The following is a 27,878-nucleotide window of genomic DNA, read 5'->3' on the forward strand; positions in this document are numbered from 1 at the left end:
AATAAAGTAAGCATTTAATAGTCATATTGTAATTCCTTCAAGTCTTCAGGCAGTACTGAAGGGATGAAGGCTTAAGAGTCATCATCTCTTGCATGGCTGCTCATTGGTTGTACTCTAGTAGCTCACAATTCATATTTATCTCACTGTAGCATTTCCCAGGGTTTAGAATAAGTGGAAAATTTGGCTTATGTATCTTCCAAAAGTTTCTCTTAAAAGAATACCAGATCTGGCCTTGGCCAGTGTGGCTCAGTTGCTTGGGCCTTGCCCCATGCACCTAAAGGTTGCTGGCTCGATTCCCAGTCAAGGCACATGCCTGGGATGTGGGTTTGATCCCTAGTTTGGGTGTGTGCCAGAAGCAGCTGACCAATGCTTCTCTCTCTCTCTCTCTTTCTTTCTCTCTCTCACTCCCTCCCTCCCTCCCTCTCTCTCATTCTCAAATCAGTTAACATTTATATATGCTAGCTCTGTGTAGAAAGCTGGCCATGTACTATCTTTTGTTCATTTCCTAAATATTTATTAAACACCTATTATGTATGTGTATATCACCCTGCCATGGTTACATACAACAGCAAAGACCATGAGTAGCCCATAGATAAATCCTCACATTCTTTTTTTAAAAATTATGTTTAGGGAGAGAGAGAGGGAGAGAGACAGAGAGAGGGAGACATCAATCAGCTACTTCCTGCAGGCCCCCTACTGAGGGCTGAGCCCACAACCTGGGCATGTGCCCTGACTGGGAATGGAACCGGCAACCTTTCAGTGCATGGGACAATGCCCAACCAACTGAGCCACACTGGCCAGGCAATCCTCACATTCTTGAGCCCACTCTCCCCGAGAGACATCACAGACATTGCCAGAGCTCAGGCCAGAGAGCGGCCAATGCCATAGCCAATTTACTGAGCAGAATCTATACTGTTTCCAAAAGGTTTTCCATTTGTAGTGGTTTTCTATTTTTATTTAAATTCTGAAAGAATCCACATACATGACCTTTTAAATTTAAGAACTTCTATTTTTAAGATATTTTAAAACATATTCCTAATTTGAAAGCTGACAGTATTGAAATATCAGCAAAAGAAAAGCAATAGATCCTTCCTGTTGTGTTTGTTCCAACTTTATCAATACCGTACATTTCTGAAACGACAGTGTAATTAGAAACTCTGAAACCTGTCTGTGACTCTTTTATCTACCTTGAGGTGGGACATTAGTGAGGATTTGGATCTTATTACTTTTTGTGAGTTTGTTCCCTTATTTTCTCAATAATGGTCCAATTCTCAGATATCTTAGGGTGTGCTCCAATCTGTTGCTGGTGTTTGCCCCTAAGTTCTCCCTTCTTGGCAAAGGCAGAGGATCATCAGCTATCTCTGTTCTTTCTGGGACTCAAGCACAGTGGGGCTTTTGGCTTAGAAACTGTCCTATCCGGAACCCCTGGGGTCCTGGGGCCCACACACTTGGCAACCAGCCAGGGATGCTTTCATGGTCTGGGCTGACCTTGGACTGGCTTCTAGGGCCCCGTAAGTAGTCCTCCGTAGTTTGAATCAGGCCAGCTCAAAGGCCTTGCGCTAGGCTGGTGGGTTTGTTCTGGGATAGCTGAAAGTCTTGAAACCCACTCTGGGAGAGCCCTTCCTCCTGGGGACTTCCTTTGATTGAATGAATGAAAATGGAGTAGGAAAATGACCCCTGGAGAAACTTCCTCTTATAAGAGCAAGTAGAGCCTGCTTGTGCTGGTTGGTTACATTGTTTGCCCCCCACCCTACCTGCCCAACCCTTGGACCCACTTTCTTTTTTGAAAATATATTTTATTGATTTTAGAGAGAGGAAGGGAGAGGGATAGAGAGAAACATCGAATTGGCTGCCTTCTGTACAGCCCCCGTTGGAGACTGAGCCCACAACGGCAAACTGAGTATGTGCGGCAACCAGAGCCTGTGCCCTGACCGGGAACCGAACCGTGACCCCCTGGTTCATGGGCCGATGCTCAACCATTGAGCCACGCCAGTCGGGCCCTTGGACCCACTTTCTGCCCTCCCTGGCCAATCTCTGTGTCCTGGACTAGGTTCCCAGTTCCTAGGACCTCTGTCTTCCAGTTGGGTTTGGCCTGCGGGAGGCACTTCCAGGAGAGTGGAGGGTGGGAGGAGAGAGAGGCCAGGGTATTTCTTTCCACTGCTTCTCTTCTACATGAGATGGCTCTGGTACTGGCAGCCTCCTCATCAGTGGCAGCTCCTATTTTGTGTCCCTTCTCCAGGATGCTAGTGCCCTTCCTTACTCCTACTATTTGAAGGCATGATTATCTCTTCCCACTGTTGCGAAGCTCTGGCTGATTCCCTAAACTCCGTCCACACCCCACCCCTGTAAATGGTCCCTTTACAGAAAGCCTTTTAGGTTAAAATCTTTGTATGTGCCATCTATTTTCCTCCTGGGAAGGATCTTGATCGATACAGTCATGTCAACTTATACTACTCCACCTGGAAAATCTGAAAACCTTTCCATTAAAAAGCAGCCGCCTCCTAGAAGGTGTTTGTATTCATCTTCAACATTCACAACCAATACAAAATCCAGAGCATGAGTCATAATTTGCTAGGCTGAGGGCTCTTCCATGGCAGGCACACTGTTCTGAGCATCAAGGGGTCTTGCTGTCCCCCGCCCACCCCGCCGCTCCCCCTCAGCCCCTGGCATATAGTAGGTGCTGAACAAATGTTCCCTACAAAGACAGCACCCTTGGGCTCCAAGAGCCTCAGCCTCAGCTTCCTTCTTCCTCTTCTCCTCCCCCACACCACCTGCTGAGCTGCTGGCACCTGTAGGATCTGTATCACCAGGCTAGCCAGTTGGATTTATTTCTTATTGTTCTCGACAGAGGCAGTTCATTCACGTGATTTTCTGCAGTATCCAGAAAGGGTGGGTACACTATGTCCTGTGATGAAAAGCTTGTGGAGGAATGCAGGCTTTAGTTTCACCCCCATATTGTTGCTATTCCTATAAGAGAATTGTCTCCCCTCACGCAGACACCGTCTCCCCGACCCCACACAAAAGCCTCGAAACATTTAATTGTGAGAAATGAGATTACAGTCTATGCAATGAGACAGGATGAGATGGCCATGAGTAGCCCCCGGGTGTGTTATACCTGAGCCTTTTCCAAAACACTGCAGAGGAATTAGTCAGTCCAGGCAGCCAGGAGGCAGGCTATTTTTCCAGAAACGTTTACATCTGGGTAGGCCTGATTTTTTAATATTCTTGGTGGGAAGCACTTAGAACCATGAAGACACACTGAAAGGCAATTGCGATGGAGACTGCCTCTGCAGTGCATTTCTCTTGAGTTTTCTTCTTGGGCGCTTCAGCATCCACAGGGCGTGCTAGGAACGCTGCTATGGGTGGGAACCCAGGCACAGCAGTGTTAGGGGGGCACTTGGGACGGGAGCCCTCCCCAAGGATTAAAAGCCGGAGATGGCTGCCCAAAGTAGGGTGTGTGGGTCGGACGTGGGTGGAGGGAAGGTCCTCAGAGTCTGCAGGCCCCCGGCTCGCTCGCCTGTGCGGGGACCACGTGCAGAAGCGGCGCCTGGGGGCCTCTGGCGCGCAGCCCTGGTAGGTGCCTGCACCCGGGCCCGGGAGTACCCCGCGTGTGTCCGTGTGCGCTTCTGGGTGGGCGGAGGGCTCGGCGCCGTCTTGCTTCCCACCCTCCAGGAGTGTGTGCGCGTCCTCAGCCCTGCGCCCGCCGAGCGGTGCCTGCGCCCGGGAGAACGCGCGCGCACCCGTGCGGGGTGTGTGTGCATGTGTGTGTGAGTGAGTGTGTGACAGTGTGTGTCAGGTGACTTGGGTCACGCAGTCTCTCTCCCTCCTCGGGGAGGAACTGCCGCGCTCCGGTTGAGTCCTCCGCCGGCCGGCGGGAGGGGCGGCGAGGGGGCTCCGGGCGCGCAGAGAACCGCGGGACCCAGCCCCGGAGGCCGCCCGCCGGGGGAACTCGCGCCCCCCGCCTCCGCCGGCTCCCGCCGCGCTCCAGACAAAACCCCAATTCAGAGAGGTTGCGAGCGGCCAGGAGGAGGCTGAGCCCCTCGCCCGGAACTCGCCACCCCCGGCCGCCGCACGGTGGGCGCGATGAGCCAGGTGCTGGGGAAGCCGCAGCTGGAAGACGAGGAAGACGAGGAGGAGGATGAGCTGGTGGGGCTGGCGGACTACGGGGACGGGCCCGACTCCTCGGATGCCGACCCGGACAGCGGGGCGGAGGAGGGAGGTGAGCGCGGGGTCCCCTGCCGGCCCCTAGCCCCGCGCGTCCTGAGCCGGCACCCCGTCCCGCCTCTGTCTTCCCGCCCCCGGCCGGGCCGAGCGCGCGGGCCGCGGACTTGGAGGGAATCCAGGAGAACGGAGTTGCGGGGTGGGGGTGGGGAGGGCGCCAGAGGAGCGACGGCAAGCTGCAAAATGGGGGAGCCCGGGTGCAAGCGGCGATGGGGGGACCGGGATCAGTGGGGAGAGCAGAGAGTGGAAGAGTCTGGGTTGGGGAAACGCGCGCTCGCTGGCCCGCTCCAGGGCGGGTACCTCCCCCACCTCTCACTCGAGCTCTCAGCAGGATCTGGGGGTTGGGGAGGGAAGGGGACCGCCGGGCTCGCCCTGGGACCTCTCCCTGAATGCTGCTGTTGAAGCTGAGGTCAGATGTCGTGGCTAAAAAAGGCAGCCGGCGGCAACGTGACTGGCAGGGTCGTCAGCAGCTGCGGGTGTCAGTCTTGCCCCGTGTCGTCGCGGGAGGGGTCCTGGGGCCGCCCAGATCTGCGGCTTAGGGGCACCCACGGAGATGCACCCAGGTGATGTGCGAGTTGCCCAGTGGCAGAGGGTTTCCCGGATCCAGGCAAACACGGTTGTTAGGACACCTTATCTGCGCTCAGTGTCACCACCTGGGCATGACTGCCTGTCCTGGAGAGAGCGCGTGGTGGGGAAATACAGCCACTCAGAAGTCAACTGTTTACTGTTGATGAAGCGGGATTTAACAATTGTTCAGCCTGTGTGTGTGTGTGTGTGTGGGGGGGGTGTCCTGTATTTAATACTTAAGGCCTAAGGAAGCTGAGAGTTTTTTAGGCTTCCAGAAAGGTTCATCTTTTTTTGTTTTTCTCCAAAGCAAGGGAAAAGTTCTTTATTGTAAGGTCACTTGAAAAGGTCAATCGAAGAAGGCTGTTAAACATAACATCAAGGTGAAGCTGTGTGCATCCAAAGAAGGAACTAATTTTAAACATTTGCACTTTGACGAAATTGTGGGGGATGAAAGTACCTTTGTGACCGTTGATTTTGAAGAACTTTTATTGGAATTCATTGAACTTACTTTAAATTCCCTGTTCAAAGCCTTTGTCGGGAGAACAGTTTCATTATTTTGTTTATGGTAAGTGCTGCATTCAGTGAATCAAAGGGAAGAAAGTGAACTAAACCTTGAGCCTGGTAGATGAGAGAAGCTTTCCAAGTCACCCTTTTTCATCGTGGTCTGTCTCCTGGGAGGATTTGTGCTAATTCCCCATTTGCTGTAACTGGTGTGGGCACCTGTGCACTTCGTTCGTCTGCACTCTCCATAATTGGTCCCACAGTTGAGCACGTGGTTACACTTTTGTAGATGAAGGCGTTCAACCCTTTTGTTGGAGAATCACCAGATTCCCCGGTGATTCTAATGTGCAGCCAAGGTTGAGAACCACTGCCCTAGGGCTACCTTGGGTAATTAAATTGTTCTGTCACTTCATTATTATTCAAATTGCATTTGTTGGCTCCTCCTAGTTTCTTGGGAGACTTGAGAGATTCAGAATGTGGTTGTATTGGCAAGGTATTTGAAATGGTAGCCACACAATAGGGTGTATTTGTGATACTCTAAAAAAAGAAAAATGAGAAAGAGACTATGGGAAAGAACAGCCCTGTAGTTTGATACTGTCCTGGGGGCCAGACGACCTGTTTATTCTGCGGCCTTTTAAAGGGGCATTTTAAAAACTGATTTGGGGACTTGAAATTGAAGTGAAAGTAAAGCTTTGCCTCAGGGGTGGGCTTCCCCAGGGCCTGGATGCTCCCCAGGGCACCTAACCTAAAGGCAAACCCGTCCAGAACTGATCCTTTTGATTACTTCACTGATAAAATCCTCCCTTGTGAGTTCTTTGCTCAACCTAGAATATTGCTATAAAATAAACGCATTGAGTATACTTATGTGGTAAGAGGACCCACAAATGGAAATTTGCTGCCTCAGATCTCACTGAAGCAGGGCCTTTCTCCACGTGGGCCTGCTGTGGGGAGGTGGTCTGTTCTCAGAAGACTTCCTCTATTATTTCAGGCTCCTGTTCTTTTCACGTGTTCCCGGTTTTGATTTGGGGCTTTAGGCCTGAATCTCTGTCAGAACATTTGCTTTCTAGAGTAGCAGATAGGCTCCTTGGTCAGCAATTCTAGCAAAGACTGTCCCTGACAACAGTCATGCCAGCTGATATGGTTCCTGGGAGTTGGGGTGAGGGAAGAGGTTAGGAGTTGTGACTTCCATTCCTGGTGCCACCAAAGGGTCATCTTGATTTTTAATGTGACCTGGACACATGTTGCATTATAACCCTGTGTTATTTTTGGTAAAATTTACATATACCTGCCCTCAAACTTAAAAAAGGGGTTGAGGGGGCAAGGTGGGGATGGAGAGGGACTCACTCTGAGAAAAGATGGATGTAGTGCAGTTTGAACAATGAGCAATGCCTGTCTCTAATGAATGCTCCTCCCCCTTCACTTTCTTACTAGACTTGGTTTAGTGCTGAGCTCAGTGGAAACCTGGGGCTTTTTCCATGAGTTCAGAAATCTACCCTGGTGGGTGGGATGCTTGACTGACTTGCATCGCTGTGCAAAAGAAAGTGGATTGAAGGTGGATAGTGTGATTTTCATTTCCCATAGTCTTATAAGGAACCTCTAATTTTATTCTTAAACCGAGTGTCTTGTAGGTTTGAAAACGTAGTGCAGCTAAGGTGAGACTTAAATTGCACTTCCCTGGCTTGCACTCCAGACTTGATTCATGAATACCAGGAGTGTTCTCTGGTACTTTCGTTCTCTTAAGGACGTATTTGGGCACCTCTCAACACCCCTTTCAGGGCATTTAATCAGAGATAGGTGAATCTGTCTCACCTTCAACTTCCATGCTCCAGATAAAACTGCCGTGCAGTAAATAATTAAGCCATTGGAAACAATTGCATCAAAAGTAATGATTGTTCTTTGACAGATGGACTTTAAATCTTTAGGAAACTGCTGCGCTTTAAAAACTAATAAGGAAAGCAATGAAAAGACCATATGTAATAAAAAAGTGAAATTGTTTTTTCCCCAAAGTCCCAATATTTAAGGGAAACCTGGCTAAGACAGCTGCTCACCCACAGTCCAGCTGAGTGCAGATTTGTTTCCATGGCAGCCTGTGTACTCTCTTAGGGTCTGAGGAAGTGACAGTTTAGGTGGTTAGTGGAGGCGTGCGTGCACACACACACACACACACACACAAACACACACATCCAAGGTCAGCAGGTGGTATTTCCTTGATGGGTGTAAATGCTGTGACTCCAGCAATTCATGTCTATTAATCATTAGTGTCAAGTTTTCCCACTTAAAATGATTTAAAAATTATTAGTGAATTCATCTTCTTGCAGTTCCTTGAGAGTAAGCAGAGATCATTGTTCTCCCGATATGCCAGAGATACCAGGGGACTTTAGTGCAGCCACAACATGGTGTAGAACTGAGCGAGGTGTAGGAGAGGGTCAAGTTTGTGAAAATATAAACCCCTTTCCTTATAGTTCTGCCTTGTCCAAAAGGAGTTGGGATTGCTACAGCCTTCCATAGCTAATCTCTTGGGTTTTCTTCTGGCCCTGAAAATATGAAGATATGTAAGAGTTGGAATAGATGTAAATACAGAATAGTTTTAAATGATATAACCAAGGCCACCTTTAGGCACAGTGCTTGTTTGAATGCATACAATTAAAAAGTGTGTGTGTGTGTATATATATATATATATATATATATATATATTTAATCCTCACCGGAGGATATTTTTTCCATTGATTTTTAGAGAGCGTGGAAGGGAGGAGGAGGAAGAGAGAGAAAGAGAAAAAGTCATGTGAAAGAGACACAGTGATTGGTTGCCTCCTGCACACGCCCCACTCGTGCCAGGGATCGAACCTGGGACCCTTCGGTGCCCCGGCAGACGCTCTAACCATGAGCAACACCAGCCAGAGCAGAGAGCATAGTTTTATATCATGTTTTGTAAACAATGATTCAGTGTATCATAGAACCTTGATTCTCTATTCTTATCAGAGATCTCCCATTTTAATATTAGAACAGACATAGGGTAGTCTAATAGAAAGAAATAAGAGGCAGAAACATCAAGTTCTGGATAAGGTGTGTGTGTCTCTCTGCACAGAGCCCTTGGCGACTGTGTCTCTCTCAGAGTTCACTGTTTGCTTTATTCAGTCTCCCACACCCATAGCTCTAGGTGACACATTTCACTTCCTGCTCATTTTTCTTCTCTATCTCCTTTATTCTTCCTTACCTTTTTTTTTTTAACCCCTTTTTATTCTCTCTCTTCGGCAAAAGCCTTAAAGCTCTCTTATGAGAGTGGTTTTCCCTGGTACTGCCCTGACACTCAGACACAGAGTTTTCACTCCTGGTCTAAAGCGTACAGGGACCCGGTCGACTTCTCCTCCGGAGGACTTCTGGGTCAGACTCACCTCGGTGTCGCAGTGTATAAAATAGAGGACTACACAAAACCAACCTCAATCACTCTCAAAGTGATTGTTTAAAAAAAGTGCACAAGAACAAATTTCCCTTTTTGCAGGAACATTGGTAGAGCAGAATACATTAGAAATGTTACTGGATACATATTTTAAGGAAATATTCGTAGAGGGAATCATGCTTTTTTAGTTACTTGCCAGTGTGATGTGAGAGGATTTTATAAAGATTTGGTCTTCACATATAAATAAAAATCACATTTATGCCTTTGAGAATGTCTTATTTGCATTTAATTCTCCATACGATGTAGTTAATCAGATGGACAGTGAGTCTTCATGATGTTGCAGTCTCTTGTTGATGGTACTATTACTATGCATGTATTTAATTTCCACTTGGGTTGGAATTTCTTACTAAACCCCTGGGCCTTGAATGTATAAGTAGTTCCATTGATCAGAAATACAAAGGCCCATAGATAATGTTGCAAATAGAATCAAGGACTCTTCCTAAAACTATAAATAAATAGAACCTTTAGGCTTTGTTGACCCCACAGAATACTAATAAGGAAGAAATGCTAACTTGCCCTTATGGCTGAGTGAGCCTTTCACTGTGGCCACATTCCACAAAATAGACCTTCTCTTTAACCTACCTAGGCTTGGGCTGGGGTGGGGGGAAAAAGAAGGGTTTTGTGTGTGTGTGTACTCACATGCTGATAGAGACTGATAGATGAATAAATAATGACTCAGGGGCTAGGGGACATGTAGAGGCTCACACAGCTGATAAAGGACAGAGCTGGGACTTGAACCCCAGTCTAGCACTAACCCAGTACTTTTTAAACTATTCAACTTGCCATCTCTTTGCTACCATGTTATTCTGGCCCTGAAAATATGAAGATATGTAAGATATTCTTTCATTAAATCTTTGTTTTATTTTCCCATTTTGGGTCTGTTTAAAGGTGTCACCTCTTGGAGAACTTAATTATAATAGCTCTCAGTTGTATGATACATCTATAAATCCACTTCACAACTTATGAAGTGAATTTCTTTCCATGTCTCCTCCTCAGAGAGACCCCTTGGGCTCTGGGAGGCGGGGCCAACCTTGTTAGAAGTATATAAGGAGGGACACATTGCCCTTCAATTCCTGACTTCCAGCTCCTCCTTTGTTGTGATATTCCCAACCCGCAGATGAGCCAGGCCTGGCGCCCAGGTGGCCTTGTACTCCAGCACATGATCCATCTTTCTCTCCCTTCTTTTTGTATTTCCAAGGCCTAAAGGTTTCTGACTGGGCTTTGCCAGTTACTGATTAAGTAATTAGCCTGCAGGGGTTAAAGACTGAGAATGTCAGGGTTAGGAAACTCCTCCCATAATACTGTTTCTCGGGGGAATGTATTTCCCTGGGATCGCCAGCAGTCTACTTACAAAGCTGGGCTGCTTGGGAAAATTTGATAGTGACAGGACCCAGGGCAAAGTAGGTGAGGTATGTTCAGTGCCCCTGACAGGCTAGATAAACTTTCCTTAGGCAGAAAACTCATCCTCTTGATACCCAGGTGCTGGCCTAGGCCAAAGCCAGATATAAAGTTTCTTTTTAAAGCTTTCCGTTATCTTCAAATGCTGCTCAGTCACTTTCATTCAGTCATCCCAACCAGCAAACAACTATTGAGTATTTATTGTGATAAGCCCTGAAGCCTCCGTTTTTCACATCAGTAAAGAACAAACGTTATCAACTTGAAGTTTAGAGATGACACTGCCTGCTAGGGAGGTGGTCAGTAATGGTAACTGCTGGGTGACAAGAGCAGGTTGGCTTGAGCTTTTTGTTGGTGGCCAAGGCTAAAACCCAAATGTGTCCTCACACTCAGCCAAGAAAATCAGGGACAAAAAAGACAGACAATGCATGGACAGTCTTGGCAACCTGAATTCCCACTTCAAACCTGTCTGCAACCTCAGTCTTAGGGCCCTTCTGAACTTCCAGATCCCTTCTCTCATCTGAGCCACAGGTCAGCAGGCAGCCCGGACTCAACAACTTCAAATAGCCTGGTGAGTGCTCTGTCAGATTGGGAACTCGGAGCCTTTTTTCTTGGTCCTGCATGTCCCATGGGTCACCTGATACAATTGAGTTGATTTGAACTTCTCATGAATACATTCCTTTTGCCATTTTCCACAGGCCATGCCTGAGTTCTTGGGGTTGGTGAAAGGGCACTTATGGAAAAACAAGACTTTTTGGAAAAATAAATGGGCCCATAGCAGAATAGGTGGGACATAGTTTTGGGAAAATGTCTGGGTGTGGAGCAGACTTCTCTTCTTGGCTCAGTCTCAGCCTTTAATCTTCTAACAGGAGATTAGAGTTGCTCCTGGGAGCTTTATGACAAGGAGTTCTTTTGGGAGGCTCTGCTATAGGCAAATAAAGGATCAGGAACTCAAGTGCCTTTAGCTGAAAATAATTTCCATGCCTCAGTGACTTATTCTAAACCCCATCCCTAGCTACACATTGACTCCCTCTAAGGATTCTGTTTCCAGAGTGAACTTACTTAAGTGTAAATCTGATCATGTTAGTCTCCCCTTAAAAGCCTTAGTGATTTCTTTATGGCTTTCAGAGTAGAATCCAAACTTCCCAGCATCTAATTCATGAGCTAGTCTGTTACTTCTCTACATTGTATTTTGTGTGTGTATGAGAGGGACAGACAATTAAACAAGAAGACAGACATGAAGTAGAAAGATAATTTTTATAGTGGTAAGTATTATTAAGAAGACACAGGGTTATTAGGAAGCGATGGAGCCTAGATTCCATCAGAGGAGGTAAAATTGCCGTTGGAAGGCCAGTGTGGCTGTAGCATCAGGAGCTAGTGGGGAAGATGAACCAGGCACGGGATGAGGGTAGCCCACCTGGGGCCTTTTGAAGGCAGAAGGCATTTGGATTTTAGTGTATATGCTGTGGGAAACCAGTGGATAGTGCAGAGCCTTTTTTTTTTTTTTCCCTTTGAACTGCATTCCCTAAATTCCAGGAGTGCCGAAATCTCTTTCTGGTGCTATTTCCCCTTCATTTCTCTTATGCCTCCTCTTCTTTAAGACTCGGATGTTCTATCTCCAGGCACCCTCTTTCTGAACCCATACACCTAGATAGCAGCGAATTGTCAGTTTTTCTTGTCTATTTTCCCCTCTAATCACTGAAGGATGAATCTTTTCTTTGTGTCTACAGCCCCTGGCTTAGCCCTGTCTAACGCTTGGCGGACTTTCAGGGAACCTTTATGAAACAGAACAAACTGCCCTCTTGTAAATTTCACCTCACTCCTGCGCTTTCTCCCAGCCCTGCTGACACTTTTAAAGAGCCCTCTGTGGGGCTCCATCTAATCCCAGATCCTGTAGTTCCTTTCCGATTGCCTTTTTAGGTACTAGCCCTTTCTGTCCGCCCTTTCACAGCAATCAACCTTCATTCTCTTCACACTTTTCACCCTGCTTAGGTTCCTATTAAACTTGAGTAAGTGGGCGATGCTCAGGGAAATGGCGGAGAGAGCCCAGACCTCCCCAGGAGGCCAGGAGGCGCGTTGTTTACCTTCCTGATGTAAACTCCCTGCTTCCCACTCCCAGAGTGGAATCAGACCTTCTGAGAAACCCCAGAGGGTTTCAGAAGCCGAGATACTCGAGGAAATGGTAGGAGAGTAAGATAAGAGGGGAGATTTTTGTCAGCAGTCCTTTCTGAGGCAGGAAACCTCTCCTGATCAACAGCAGTGGCCTATAAAACGGTTTTTTTTTTTTAACTGTGGTCCACAATAAAAAATACACTTATATTGTGAAGCAGCACCCACAGATGTATACTAGTAAATAAACCTAGCCATATTTACTCTTAGTATGCATGATGTACTCTTGATATTTTCTAGTCTCTACCCTTTTTATTGTTGTAGTTTTTGTTGAATGCCATTTGATTGGTGGCTAAGGCTCTGGGCAAGGACTCCACCAATGGGTATATAGATCTGAGTTCAAAGATATTTTCCTTCAGTTCTTTAAAGATCCTGTTCTAGTCCCTTCTCTTCTTGTACCCCGTGTTGTTAACCGTGTTGTTAAGAAGTCTGATGCCTTTCTGATTTCTTTGTAGGTAATTGTTTTCCTCTTCTGATAGTTTGCAGGATTTTATTACTATTCTTAATGTTTTGAAGTTTTCCTATGCTTATTGTAGGTGTGGGCTTATTTCTGTTTACATTTCTCTCTTTGTTCCTTTTGAGTTTTATCCTTTCTTAGTTTGGGAAAGGCTTATCTATTATTTAGTTAAATATTGCTTTCCCGTATATTCTGTATTTTCTTCTTTTGGATTTCCCGTGGCACAGAGTGGGACTTCTGAGTCGTATTTCTGATGTCACTTTACTTTTCATTTCACACCTTCCAGTGCACTATCCCACTATTTGTACTCCCTGTATTCTGAGAGGGTTTGACTTTCTACTTCACGATTACCCTCTTTTACTTTTAGGGATTTAATATGGAGAGGTGAAGACTGTGACATGTTATTAGTCTGATACTTTTGAAACTGAAAATCCTGTATTCTTTCCTTTTTTGGTTTCGCTAATCCTCACTCATTATTTAGAGAGAGAGAGAGAGAGAGAGAGAGAGAGAGAGAGAGAGAGAGAGAGAGAGGAGAGAGAGAGAGAGAGAAAGAAAAAGAAATACCATTGTAAGAGAGACACATCGATTGGTTGTCTCCTGATGCACCCCAACCGGGCTGGGGATTGAATATGCAACCAGGTATGTGCCCTTGACTGGGAATTGAACCTGCGATCCTTTGGTCCAAGGGCCAGCGCTCTAATAATTGAGGCAAATCGGCCAGGACCTGTTTTCTTTTTTAATTCATGCCCTGGTTTTGCTAAGATTGACTTGTAATGTCAATACTGCGGATGGGTAGCATATAGTCACTGATGAAGAAGAAAGCTGGTGACCTTTGGGTAATTTACATCCCTATCACTGCTTCTATCATAGATCATCACCAGTTTGTTGGATTGGATTAAGTAGAACTGGAGAAGTATATTTGGGTAGGATGGGCTGAGATGTTGCTTACAATAGGGTGGTTTTGTGTACATCTGTACCTGCTTGCTTTATTCATTATTGTTCTACTCAAAATTTTTTTTGTTTACCTACAGCTCTTGCAAATTCAAACATAAAAATATTATATAAGTGAAATTAAGTAAAATTATCAAGTATTGGTGTGTTTTGGGAAAAAATGTTAGTTACAATAGGGAAGTAAAGGATTACTTTTCAGTCTCTATTTGAGTAGGCTTAGATTCGAGTAAGGGACTGAGAAAGACATAAGAGTAGTTCAGAAGGAACCAAATAGAAATTTGGAAAAATAATTTAATATATTTAGATCTCCATATTTGCCTATATTCTGCCTTTTTTCTTAAAATGTTGGTTTCCTTTCTTGACCTTTCTCCAAGCTTCATTATTATGCATTATTTTATTTATTTTGGTCATTCATGAAGCCGTTTTTACAAAATTGAGATATATTTCACATATAATATTTGCCCTTTTAAAGTATACAAATGAGTGGTTTTAATATATTCACAAAGGTATGTAATCATCATTCCTATTTAATTCTAGAACATTTTTATTACTCCAAAGAAACCACATGCCCATTAACAGTCACTTCCCATTTCTCTTCCCTGTAGCCCCTGGCAACCACAAAGTATCTTTTATTTCTGAATTTATCTATTCTGGACGTTTCTTATAAATGGAATCAAACAGTACGTGACCTTTTGTATCTGGCTTCTTTCACTTTCAGTGTTTACCCATATCGTGGCATATATCAGTACTTTGTTCCTTTTTTATATACAACATCTGTTAATCCAATCATAAGTTGATGGCCATTGTATTGTTTCTACTTTTTGGCTATTATGAACACTGCTGCTGTGAACATTCATGTACAGGTTTTTGCTTGCACATATGTTTTCATATCTTTGAATATATTCCTCGACGTGGAATTGCTGGGCCATAGGGTGACTCAGTCTTTTGAGGAACTGCCAAACTTTTTTTTCTTTTTTCAAAGCACGCCATTTTACATTCTCACCAGCAGTGTAGGAGGGTGCCAGTTTATCCACAGCCTCACCAACACTTATTATTATCTGACTTTTTTATTGTAGCTGTCTTCGTGGGTGTGGAGTGCATCTCATAGTGGTTGGGATGAGTATTTCTCTGATGGTAAATAAACAAGCATCTCTTTTGTTCATAGAGACCCTGATGAAAGGCATTGCTTTGGAATGCTAACACCAGATTCTTTTCTTGGGCAGTTGGCTCCAGGAAACCTCTACTCTTCACCCTCTAGATTCCTTGCTGATGACGTGGAATTGTACAGGTTTTCTCCCCACCCCTCACTGCCCTCCCCCAGGATGGTATGAGAGGTAGTGAAATAGCATTTTTTCAGTGTTTTGCACTTACCAAAAGCTGGCCCCTCAATGAGTGGGGTGATGTAGTTAGCACTCCCCATATTTGGAAAAGTCGAATTGTCTGTGAATCATAAATCACATCTGAGGTGGAAGTGAAACTCGTCGAATTAACCGCTGTGAAAGCGGCTCGCCCTCATTTTTGTTTTGTGGTTTTCTGCAGTCCTGGACTTCAGCGATCCCTTCAGCACTGAGGTGAAGCCGAGGATCCTGCTCATGGGCCTGAGGAGGAGCGGCAAGTCGTCGATTCAGAAAGTGGTCTTTCACAAAATGTCTCCCAACGAAACCCTGTTCTTGGAGAGCACGAATAAGATCTGCCGGGAAGATGTTTCCAACAGCTCCTTTGTGAATTTTCAGATTTGGGACTTCCCAGGACAGATTGACTTTTTTGACCCTACATTTGACTATGAGATGATCTTCCGGGGAACAGGAGCCCTGATATTTGTCATAGACTCCCAGGTAAAGCCGGTCTTGGGTACAGTGGGACAGCAGGCCCTCCCCCCCACATAGACAGTTGTTCCCCTTGGTCTAAACAATTTCCTTTGTGATCGTTTCGGTTTGGGGTTTGGCTTTCGGACTTGAGAATAGGCCTCTCTACCAAACCGGCATTTCTCAGTTGGGGCTCTCAGGGTTTGCAAAGAAGTCTCCCTTCATGCAACCCTGACCACCACGGGGTGATGTTAGGGGGCTGCGTAGTTGTGTACGTCTCAGCAAAGCACAGATCTCGGAAGCCTCACAGATGGAGGGACCACTGTGCAGGCCACAGACAGCAGTTATGGGTCCCCCCTCTGGTGCTCTCAGCAGGTTCTGGGCAACAAAAACATGTGTGTAAGTTTACCTTTTAATCGGTTTCCCGTGAAGTTAAAGTTCCAAGTATGAAATGTTTTCTTCTGAATTAAAATTATCGTAATTATTGCTAGTGCACATTAATAAAGACAGCATAAGTATTGTGTATTTTATAGGTGACTTAAATATAAAAAGTAAAATTTGAGATATAATTGTCTCTCTTAAGAAGATGAATATTTTCCCACTTAATTCATGTGTCCATGCTTGAGTAAGACAAGATTTGACATCGATTCTATTTTTGTTTGCATAGATATAAGCACTGAGAAGCCTTGCTCACATAAGTATGTAGGGGTAGAGATAGGGTGAGTTTTGGGATAGCATTCACTCAATTATTTACACTCCTTCTAAGTTATATTCTCTAAATTGCCCAGTTTTCTATCACAAAAAAATTATTTTTAGTAGACATGCTGATTGGTTCTTCTTCAACTTTGCTGAGAGCAAAGAATTGGGAACCCTTTGACTTAGTACCCAGGCATAGAGTCACTCTCTCAGTTATTCAAACCAGCCTTCTGAATTGTTACTTTGGCACCCTGGGATTTTATACCCTGAGCCCCTGTTAAAGGGGAGATGGGGAAAGAAAGCAGTGGGACCATTGGTGTGTCTGAGGCAGGTCAGTATAAGAAAGAGTACAGCCCGGCTGAGGTGGCTCAGTGGTTGAGCGTTGACCTATGAACCAGGAGGTCACAATTCGATTCTGGTCAGGACACATACCTGGTTGCAGCTCAGTCCCCAGTGGGGGGCATGCAGGAGGCAGCCGATTGATGATTCTCTCATGATTGATGTTTCTGTCTCTCTCTCCCTCTCCCTTCCTCTCTGAAATCAATACAAATATATTTTAAAAAGAAAAAAAAAATGAAAAAGTACAGGCAGCAGGATTGAGACCTTGAGGCCCTTCAAACTCTCCATGTCCAAGTATCTTAGAAAGTGTCTATGACATGTGGCCCAGCCCCAGGCCCTTCCAAGGGCTCTTTTTTGCAGCTGTGGGGGAATAAAAGGCAACAAGTCCTACAGGAATGCGCTAAACCAACCCCAAATTCAGGTCCCGACTTTTAAAAAAAATACATATTTTTATTGATTTCAGAGAGTAAGGGAGAGGGAGAGGGAGAGGGAGAGGGAGAGAGAGATAGAAACATTAATGGAGATTGAGCCTGCAGCCCAGACATGTGCCCTGACCAGGAATTGCACCATGATCGCCTGGTTCATAGGTTGATGCTCAACCACTGAGCCACACCGGCTGGGCAGGTCCAGACATTTTCCTGAAACTGTGGACCCACAGTGAGACAGGTGGGCCGAGCGCTCCCAGCCCTTGCAGGAGCACCAGTGTGGTTAGCGGGGAAGGGATGTGAAGCCTCAGTCATAATGGGTCTAAGCCCATGCTTGGAAAACCATTCTCCGAGAAGACTGCTCATGCCAGAGAGCGTTCACGGAACTAGATGTTCAATAGAATAATGAAATTCTCAACTAAAGCCTTTTCGTTTCCAGCGACTGCATTTTGTACGTCTACTGTATAAAAGGGAGGTTAGCCATATGGTTAGAGAGGGTTCTTTATTTTGTGGTGGGGTATAGAGGGGAGACTTTACATTCCAATGCCTGGTCTAGGGACAGCAGTGCCTCTCCTCCCTTGGACCCATCCAGAGGTGCGTGCTTGTAGAAGCTGCATCAGGTCCGGGGCCTGCGTCAGTCGCTGCGTTCCTGGCTGTCCCACTTTTACTGACCTGTTTTCTGGCCCATCTGTGGCCTTGGCAGTATCCCTGCCTTTCTGTCTCAGATCTGCCAGCACCATAAATTAGGGAGTCTGGAGCTGGACAGGAGCGGCCAGAGTGTGTCCGCGCTGCTGCATGGGAGGTGAGGCTCCAGGGATGTCATGCTCATCCGTCTCCTCTAAGCTCTATTTTCCCCTAAGTCACATGGCCACTGTTTCTGTAGTTGGTGTACTAGGTAGTGGCAGCCCATGGATTCCAACCAGATGATTCCTGATTTCAAGACAGTGGCTTAGTAAGTAAATACTTCAATACCATGTTGTGCTTCCCTAGCAAGAATTTAAATTTCCAAAACAAACCCATCTCAGGTGTTTGTACGATGGTTATAATGGGGCTAAAATAGGTACACTTACCTATTTTTAAACATTGCAACCATAATTTGGTTTGATTTCTACTTGAACATGGAAATGGACCTTCAGTTTGGGTTGGTAAATGTATTTTTTGTTTATTTTTGTTGTTGTTATTTATTTTTTAGCTGTAAGAAAGATAAACGGATGCTTGCAAAATTCATTTTTTTAAGTTATACTTTTAAAAAAGGTTAGGAAAAACATTGTTGAGAACTGTCGTTTACTAAAAATATATAAAGTAATTAAATCAGCAGCTTCAGAGTCTAATACACGTTTCTGCTGGAAGCAGGCTGTGAAAATTGTATTTGTGGGAATCTTTGCAGGATGTGATTACAAGACTGAAAGAGGAGCACACGTTAGGGAAGTACCTCAGCAGCACTCCAGTCATTTTCTTTATTTCTAAGCAGTGCTCTGTGCGTGGGACGCCTCATATTTTTATTTTTTGCTTGTGAATTCCTCACAGTCAGAGGATTGCCAGATAATTATATCACCAAGGAGAAAATGTGTCCTCACAGAATGTTGTAAAATAAAAGAGAATGAAAGCATTGAGAGCTCTTTCCCTCGACCTAGATGTATGAACCCCCAAACCCCCGGCAGAGCCCACAGATGCATCACATCTCCAGGCCCCGCTTCGGCCCCCTGCAGCCATTCCACCTGTGCCTGGGGGACACACACATCTATAATTCCTAGATTTAATTTGGATTGACACTAGGCATTATAGTTTTTATTTTTGTCGTAGAAGAGGGTAACAAACACAGTAGGAAAAATCATCCACAGTCCCTCTGCTCTAATAAACCAAGTATATTTTTCTTTTTAATGTCATTTGTAATTCTTGTAGCTACATACTACCACATCAGTTAGTTGGTAATCAGGCCATTTTATATACTTGGCAGGGAGGTTAGAGTAGCAATTTCTAATCCTTTGCGACTGGAATGCTCTCTTGACATTGGCTAGTTGTGCTCACAGGTCTGTCTCTTTAACTCCCCTCTTCCTTATGTTATAGACATAAGCAGTAACACTTTTTTTTGAGGTGAATAGACATATAATAAAACACCCTCGCTTTAGGTGAACAGTTCAGTGAGTTTGATCAAGGTCTATACCCTGTGACTAGCTCACAATCAAGATGTAGAATATTTCTACCACCCCAAAGCATCCCTTCATGTCATTCCTCAGCCAGTCCCCCGAACCCCAGCTCCAGGACTGCTGATGTGCTCTCTGTCACTATAGACTAGTTTGCCTTTTCTAGAATTTCACATATGTGGAATTATGCAGTAATAACTTTAGTTTTTATTTGAGATACTTTAAGGTCTTAAAAAAAAGTGCTACAAATTACTCATCTAGAATTTTTCCAAAATGCTTAATCTGCTAGCCCAGTGCCCCAAATTCCAACTTTCATTTTAAATGACTCTTTAGAGTGTGAGGATGAGAAGAGTCCATGTGCTGTTTGTCTCTCTTCACAGTTTCTTATCATTGTCTTTAATATTTTTTTTAAAATATATTTTATTGATTTTTTACAGAGAGGAAGGGAGAGAGATAGAGAGTTAGAAACATTGATGGGAGAGAAACATCGATCAGCTGCCTCCTGCACATCTCCCACTGGGGATGTGCCCGCAGCCCAGGTACATGCCCTTGACCGGAATCGAACCTGGGACCCCTCAGTCCGCAGGCCGATGCTCTATCCACTGAGCCAAACCGGTTTCGGCTGTCTTTAATATTTTGATTTACCTAGAAGAATGCCAGAACATCCCCTGTCTTATTGGCTTCCTGTATTGGTCCAAGTTTGGAGTCAGAATAGGGGTGAAAAGTCCTTTGAATTCTGTCCTGCAGATCCCTTTCCTTTCTTTGCTGTAACAGTAAGACCTGCTCATACCTTCAAGTTGGCAATAATTAAGACATCTGACAACGCTGAGTGTTGGTGAGGGACTGGAGCATCCAGTGCTCTTACACATTATCTAGTCAAATTCAAGGTGCTCCTTCCTAGGACCCAACAGGTTGGCCTTCAGGGTAAGCCCCCCAAAACTCACAAACAGACACAAAGATGCATGTATGAGACTGTCCACATTATTACTGTCTGGAAACATTCTGAATGTCCATCAACAGTTATCAACAATGATAAATTATAGACCATCCATACAATGAAACTTTATAGAGCTGTTAGAAGGAGTTATGGCCTGGCCGGCATGGCTCAGTGGTTAAGCATCAGTCTGTGAACCAGAAGGTCACAGTTTGATTCCTAGTCAGGGCACATGTCATAGTTGTGGGCTTGATCCCCAGTTGGGGTGTGTGCTGTAGGCAGCCAATCGATAATTCTCGCTCATCATTGATATTTCTATCTCTCTCTCCCTCTCCCCTCCTCTCTGAAATCAATAAAAAATATATATATTTTTAAAAAGAGTTATACACTTCAATGTAGGTGAATCTCACTGACATAATGTTGGGTGAAAAAGGCAAACTATAATATACATGTAATGATATTTTTATAAAATTTAGAACAACGAAAGTGAATTGTGTATATTGTTTAAAGGTAGATATGTATGTAGTAATGTATCAAGAGACGAGTGAGAATAGACACTAAACTTGGGGTAGTGCTACCTCTGGAGGGTAGGGGGTAGAGTGATGGAATAGAAGGGAGGAGGGGGAGAAACACACAGGGCTTCAGTATCTAATGTTTGATTTCTTTTTAAATATTTTTACTGATTTTAGAAAAAGGAAGAGGGAGGGAGGGAAGGAGGGAGAGAGAGAGAGAGAAAGAGAGAGAGAGAGAGAGAAAATCGCTGTGTAAGAGAGAAACATTGATAAGCTGCCTCCTGCAAATGAACCTACAACCCAGGCATGTGCCCTGATCAGGAATTGAACCAGCAACCTTTTGGTGCATGGAACAACACTCAACCAACTGAGCCACACCGACCAGGGCTAATGTTTGATTTCTTAAGCAAAGAGATACATAGTATATAGGTGTTTATTATATTATTATACTAGAGGCCCAGTGCATGAAATTCATGCGTGGGTATGGTCCCTAGGCCTGGCCTGCCACCAGGGCCATCTTCCCTAGCTGCCCACAGCCAGCCTGTTCCTCGCCACAACCCATCCTCGGTTCTCTGTTCACCATCAGGTGATCGGTGCCTGACGGCTGGGGAAGGGACCGAGAGGTCAGCTGTTCCCGCCTGCTCGCTGGCCCCGCCCCCACCACGGGTGGCCATCAGGCAATCAGAGCCTGCCATCCGGAGAAAGGGACCAGGAAGGGGTCAGTGTGCCTCATAGTGACTGGTCCAGCAGTCGTTCTGGTCTTTCTGCCATTAGGGTCAATTTGCATATTACCCTTTTATTATATAGGATAGGTATCATCTGTAGGAAGGAGGAAAATAGTATTGTTTTACTTGGGGCAATGATTGTAGACATATTCTATGAAGGGCCAGATGGTAAATATTTCAGACTTTGCAGGCTATACCATTTCCACAGAGAAAAACTACTCAGCTGCCATTGTAGCATGAAAGCAGCATAGATGCTATGTAAACAAATGAGTGTGGCTATGCTCCAATAAAACTTGACTTACAAACAACATCAGGCATGGGCCCAATTTGGCTGCTCTAGACCAGTGGTTCTTAAAAGTTTTTCCTCCTGGCTCCTTCCCCAGTGACCCATATCATATTTTCATCTCTAACTGCTCATCACAGTTGACCAAGAGATTAAAAAATCTGGAAGGAATTGTATTCCAGAGGAGGTCCTAGGTGACCTTTGTGAATTTTCGATTCACAGAACTGCAGCTCTGATCTTTATGACTGTCACCAAGATAGCCATAAGAGCCTACAGCTGGTTTTTCTGGTCTTTCTTTTTCATCTCCTTGTTAACAAAACTTACATTTTCGATCTTAAATTCTATAAAACCAGCTTTCATTGGGCTTTTGAAAAATATTTTTGGACGTTGTACGCAGATGGTTTCCAAATTAAGAAAGAATGTGGAGCCCTAGCTGTTGGCTCAGTAGATAGAGCGTCGGCCTGCGGACTGAAGGGTCCCAAGTTCGATTCTGGCCAAGGGCACATGCCTGGGTTGCGTGTTGATCCCCAGTAGGGAGTGTGCTGGGTTGTGGGCTCAATCCCCAGTAGGGGGCATGCAGGAGGCAGCCGATCAATGATTCTCTCTCATCGATGTTTCTATCTATCTCTTCGTCTCTCTTCCTCTCTGAAATCAATAAAGAAATATATTAAAAAGAAAGAAAGAATATGGGAAGGAAAAACATGGTTCCCTGTGAGGCAAGGTGCTGGGAAAGTTAGTTAGCTTGAGTGAGGGTATCATTTCACAACATGTGCCTTTTATCAAAACATCCCATTGCACACTTTTTTTTCTTATTTATTGATTTTTTTTTTGAGGGGGTGGGGAAAGGAGAGAGAGAAACATAACGTTTGTTGTTCCACTTTTTTATGTGTTCCTTGGTTGGTTCTTGTATGTGTCTTGATTGGATATCGAACCCTCTAGGTTGCCTTATGGGGACTCTGCTCTATCCAGCTGAGCTACCCGGCCAGGGCCTCCTATTGTGCACTTTAAGTATATGCGATGTCTATTTGTCAAGCATCCCTCAGTAAAGCTGGGGAGGTATGTGAAAGGCAGCTGAGCAGAGTTTCGAAAGCGAAGCCGCCTCCCCTGACAGGACGGTGCCTTTGTTCCCAGGACGACTACATGGAGGCCCTGGCCCGGCTGCACCTCACGGTGACCAGGGCCTACAAAGTGAACACCGACATCAACTTCGAGGTGTTCATCCACAAAGTGGATGGTCTGTCCGACGACCACAAAATTGAAACCCAAAGAGATATTCATCAGCGGGCAAACGATGACCTCGCAGACGCTGGGTTAGAAAAGATTCACCTCAGGTGAGAACAGAAACCCCTCAGGGATCCCTGTCATGGACGGAAAAAGCAGAGTTGGGGTCCAAAGTCACCACAAGTGGTTCACCCTATTTCGGACTGTGGACATTGGGATGGTATTTGGGTAAAACAAGCTTTCCACGTGACAATTCTAATCTTTGGGAAAAAGAGTGGGGTTTAAAAATAATAAATTTCTTTTTTAAATAAGTGGTCAAAGCTAAGGTTCCTCCCCTATTTGAGAAACACATAACATAAAATCCATGGACATAATCCAGGAGGTTAATTGAAGCTGAAGTTTACAGTTCTTGATAAATATGATAGGTTCTAACTCTGAAGATAATTCAAATAGAAATGCTCAGGAAAACCACTTCATCATTTTTTGTGGAAAATGAAAAACGTAGGTACTTCAATATGAATAATGTCACTGTTACTAGCCCATGAGGTGTGTGTATAGATGACCTGGTATGCATTCTCTTGCAGAATATAAGGAAGCTGGTATGGACACAGACAGTGCATTTTTTTTTTTTAATATGGAACGCTTCACAAATTTGCATGTCATCCTTGCGCAGGGGCATGCTAATCTTCTCTGTATCGTTCCAATTTTAGTGTATGTGCCGCCAAAGTGAGCACTACATTCTGTTTTTAAGCTTTCCACTCCAGCCAGTCAGCAGATGAGAATGGACACAGTTCTTGTTTTTTGGGTGTTGGGAGGAAATGGCCCGTTAAGACATGTTCAGTTTTTACCAAGGCTGTTTCAATTTCTGAATGTGTGCCTAAGGAGTGTAGATACAGAAGGCAAGTACTGGTGTTATGACAGCCTAAGCAGTCTATTCCCCAGTCAAGGGGAAAATGTAATGAAATATTGTTTCCTCTTTCAGCTTTTATCTGACAAGCATATATGATCATTCAATATTTGAAGCTTTTAGCAAAGTGGTTCAGAAACTAATTCCACAACTCCCCACCCTGGAGAACTTGCTAAACATCTTTATCTCTGTAAGTAAATAATATCATCCTGTGAGCGTCATTTGCAGAATTTAAGAATAACATTGCAAGAATGAAAACGATCTTATTTCTGCTTACTTTTTACAGCAGCATTTCAAGGTCACAAAGTATGTACTTTTGGAGGTTGATCCAGAGATTATTTTAGGCCCTTTAAATTTTAACTCCCAAAATGGATGCCTGTATTTTAATGATATAATTGGAGTGTTTATTCAAATTGTAGGCAATCATTCAATGTTAATAGAGCCTTACCAGAGGTAGAGGATATAAAAGTTGGTTTGGCGATAAGATATAAACTGTTAACACTGAATGAGTCCTATAAACCACCAGCTCTCGTCCAGCTCTGCGGAGTAGCATTAAGGCAGACCTGTTGGTTGTACGCACATGAATCCTCACCGCACAGTTTGGAATTTGCTTGTTTAGATTTCTTAAATTTATTTTTAAATTTAAAATCAGTATAATTAGTGTTTTTACTCGGCCACCACTCAGTTTGTTTGCCTACAGAAAATAATTTGGATAATTCCACTTTTCATTTTCTATGCAAGTCCATTATAAAGAAGTATATGACAGTGAGGTTTAAATTGTAATAACATGGAACAACCTAAAATTACAGTAACTTAATTTTTGCTTGTTTATTTTTCACATAGAGGATGGCATGTCGTTTTATAGAACCATGACCTGGTTTGAAATCAGCTGTTGCTTTAAGTCAGCATCTTCTTTTTGTTTCAGAATTCTGGAATTGAAAAGGCATTTCTATTTGATGTGGTCAGTAAAATTTATATTGCAACTGATAGCACCCCAGTAGATATGCAAACCTATGAGCTCTGCTGTGATATGATTGATGTGGTGATTGACATCTCTTGTATTTATGGGTAAGTAAGGCATTCTTAAAGGCTAAAAATCAAGCCATGCTTCTCTTTCAGAACCTTTGAGACATTTTGCATTTACTTATTTGATTTTAATACTTTTGTTTTAAATGACTGAGCTCTGTAAATAAATATACCATTTAGCATGCAATAATAATAACAACAAATAATTATTGCGTAAATTCCTGGCATTATGCTAAGAATCTCATTGCACATATTATATCATTTAATTCTCCTCTACTCCATGAGGCAGGAATTACTACCCCCACTTTAAGGATGGGAAAACTGAGGTTTACACTGGTTATGTTTCTAATCTTTGCTCACACTGTCAATAAGGGCTGGAACTAGAATTTGAACTTCAGCCTAACTGATTCCTGGAGTTTCTCTACTGAAAATCTGTCATCATACTATAATGTCTTATATACTTGGGACAGACTAATAGGATCATTGAACTCTAAATATCTCATGTTAACAACAGTTCTATTATCTTCTTCATTATAGGAGATAACTACTGGGTTGTTGTTTTTAAAATATACTTTTATTCTTATTATTCAATTACAGTTGACATTAAATATTATAGTTTCAGGTGGTTAGCATAGTGATTAGACATTTACATAACTTACAAAATGATCCCTTCAACAATATTCTTTTTGATTATTTTTTATTGTGAGCAGCAGGGAATTTTAAAACTAAGCAAACAGCATTGCCTGTTTACTATTAAGGTCTTACATTCTTAGAAAATAGTTTTTTACACTTAAAATCATAAAATAAATAAGGAGTGGGGAAAGTTGATTGTGTTACCAGACATAGAAACAATTCCACATAATTATAAATTTGCTGAATGGGTGTCATACAGAATGAATGGGTATGAACTAATTTGTTTATCTTATTAAGATACCAAGTTGTCTGTTTATGTTGGATTTATGTCTTCATCCAATCATTGATTACTTGAAGCTTTTGTTCATCGTCCTCTTTACTCACTGTGACCTGCTTTATACAACCTCCTCTTCCGTGACAGTCTCGTCTCGCCATTTCTGTCTTCCACTGTTTGAAAATCCTTTGCCAACTCAGTTTAGATTCTCTGTTAACTCTGTTATACATACTAATACACATGAAAACACAGTGCCTTCTGTTATGAAAACGGGAAAGTGAATCTTCACAGGACTATAGTGAGAAAGAAATAATTAGGTTTCACCTGGTAAACCCTGGATAAATGTAGCTGCTATCATCATCATCATCATCATTATCATTATCAAACACTGCCATTCGGCTTTAGAAATAGGCCATGTTTCCTAAGATTATTTCCCTACAGTTATTTTTAAACTGTAAAGTGAATGACCTTGAAATAGCCACGGAAGCTGAATGTACTCTGATTATAGTCTAGATTGCTGTGGTAATCAAATACAATGAACAACACAACTGATCTGGTTCATATTTAACAATATGCATAATCATGATTGTGCCATAAGCTAACTAGACGTAAGTGGTAAGTAGTTCTTGTAAGGATGTTGATCAGAGTTACTTTTACCCAGCTGAAACAAACATGGGCAGCGTTGAGAGGAGGAGGGAGCTGGATCCTGCCATCACATTGTTTTCCTGTGTAGAGTGCAGTGTTCCTGAGAACCTACCAGGTTCAGTGAGAACCAGTCTTGGTCACAAATGGCCCTGTGGTTTTCCTCAGACATTTGCTGGCCAGGCAAGGAGCCAGCCCAGCTAAGAGGGGGAGGGCTAGCGATGTGTGCGGCAGCCTAGGAAGCAGGCTCCCTGCCAGTTCCCAGCTGCTCCCTGGAGACCAGTAGGGGTTAGAAGCAGGTGACCTGGTACCTCAGTGCACTGCTCAGGAATCTCAGCTGAGCTTCTGCTACGGCTAGTCAGCTCTGCACACACACACACACACACATATACACACACACACACGTTAAAACACAAAGCCATCCTCATGTGTTTTTATGTAGATGGCAATATAAGTAATAGAAAATAGTTGTTGTAGTCGTAAAAACTCACCAGTTTCTACTTGTAATATTTTTGGCCTTTCTTTTTCCAATTTGTTTAATGTTTACTTTTTCTGAATGTGAATGTAACCCATGTTCATTGCAGAAAATATGTAAAACTATAAAGAATAACATTAAAATAGCCACAATCTTATCACCTAGTAACAATCACTAACATTTTTATATATTTTATTCTTACTGTTGTGTAATTTTTAGGATAATGTGGTCACTTTGTATATTTAACATTATATCCTGCTTTTTTCACTTAACATTATCACAAGAATTTTCCTGTGTAAAAAAACCACTATCTATATAGCATCCTATCTAATAAAGAGAGAATATGCTAATTGAACCTCACGCTGTTGCAAAGATGGTGGTGCCCACAGCCAATAAGGAGGGAATATGCTAATTGACTGCCTTGCCCTCAAAGATGATGGCACCCACAGCCACAAGATGACGGCGCCCAGCCCCCTCAGCCCCGGCGGGGTGGCAGGTGCGGCAAGGCCAGGCCTGGCCCCAGGCGGACCTGGCCGCTCCGCGTGCCTGCCTCCGGAGTCCCCCAGCCCCTCAGTCCCCTAGCCACCTAGGGCCGGCCCGAGGCATAGGCAAGCCTCAGATGGCGGCTTCCCAGCCTCTGAGGGCCGCCGGAGGCTCAGGTAACCAGGGCCGGCTGAGGCTTGCACTGCCAGCAGTGGCAGCAACAGAGGTGTGATAGGGCGTCGCCTTCCCCTGATCACCGGTTTGCCTCCCGCCCCTGAGGGCACCTGGACTGTGAGAGGGGGCAGCCAGGCTGAGGGAACCCCCCTCCAGTGCATGAATTTTCATGCACTGGGCCTCTAGTAGTAGTATATTTATTTGGAAATTTTAAATGCAGGTTTCTTCATTGCTTAACTCTAAAATTAGATGAGTTTGCAGTCCTGGCTGTACCCCCATCATCAGTTTTGACCAAGTTATCTTATTTTCCCAACCTCACCTCAGTTCCTCAGCACTGAGGATTCTTGTGCCAGACAATATAATGCATAGTAAGAACCAGGAACGGTGCCCATCACAGAATACATGTTTAGTAAATGCTGGCTCTTACTACACAAAATGGTAAGGATCATCAGCAGCTGAGTT

General features: G+C 44.0%; 1 protein-coding gene and 1 non-coding gene across 2 annotated transcripts in view; one reads left to right on the forward strand and one right to left on the reverse strand.

Annotated features, from left to right (window-relative positions):
- Positions 1–3,803: 3,803 nt before the first annotated feature.
- RRAGD (Ras related GTP binding D) overlaps positions 3,804–27,878 on the forward strand; it is a 32,827-nt gene continuing 8,752 nt past the window's right edge. The window contains exons 1-5 of the mRNA XM_036317535.1: positions 3,804–4,219; positions 15,258–15,553; positions 22,713–22,912; positions 23,785–23,899; positions 24,635–24,777. Of these exons, the coding sequence (XP_036173428.1) occupies positions 4,084–4,219; positions 15,258–15,553; positions 22,713–22,912; positions 23,785–23,899; positions 24,635–24,777 (890 nt within the window). The 5' untranslated portion in view covers positions 3,804–4,083. The remainder of the gene's footprint in view (positions 4,220–15,257; positions 15,554–22,712; positions 22,913–23,784; positions 23,900–24,634; positions 24,778–27,878) is intronic.
- On the reverse strand, positions 23,431–23,536 carry LOC118660942. Its single transcript, XR_004969105.1, has one exon. It is a non-coding gene; the product is annotated as a U6 spliceosomal RNA (small nuclear RNA).

Source organism: Myotis myotis, unplaced genomic scaffold (genome assembly GCF_014108235.1).
Source record: "Myotis myotis isolate mMyoMyo1 unplaced genomic scaffold, mMyoMyo1.p scaffold_m19_p_7, whole genome shotgun sequence".
Taxonomy (NCBI): Eukaryota; Metazoa; Chordata; class Mammalia; order Chiroptera; family Vespertilionidae; genus Myotis; species Myotis myotis.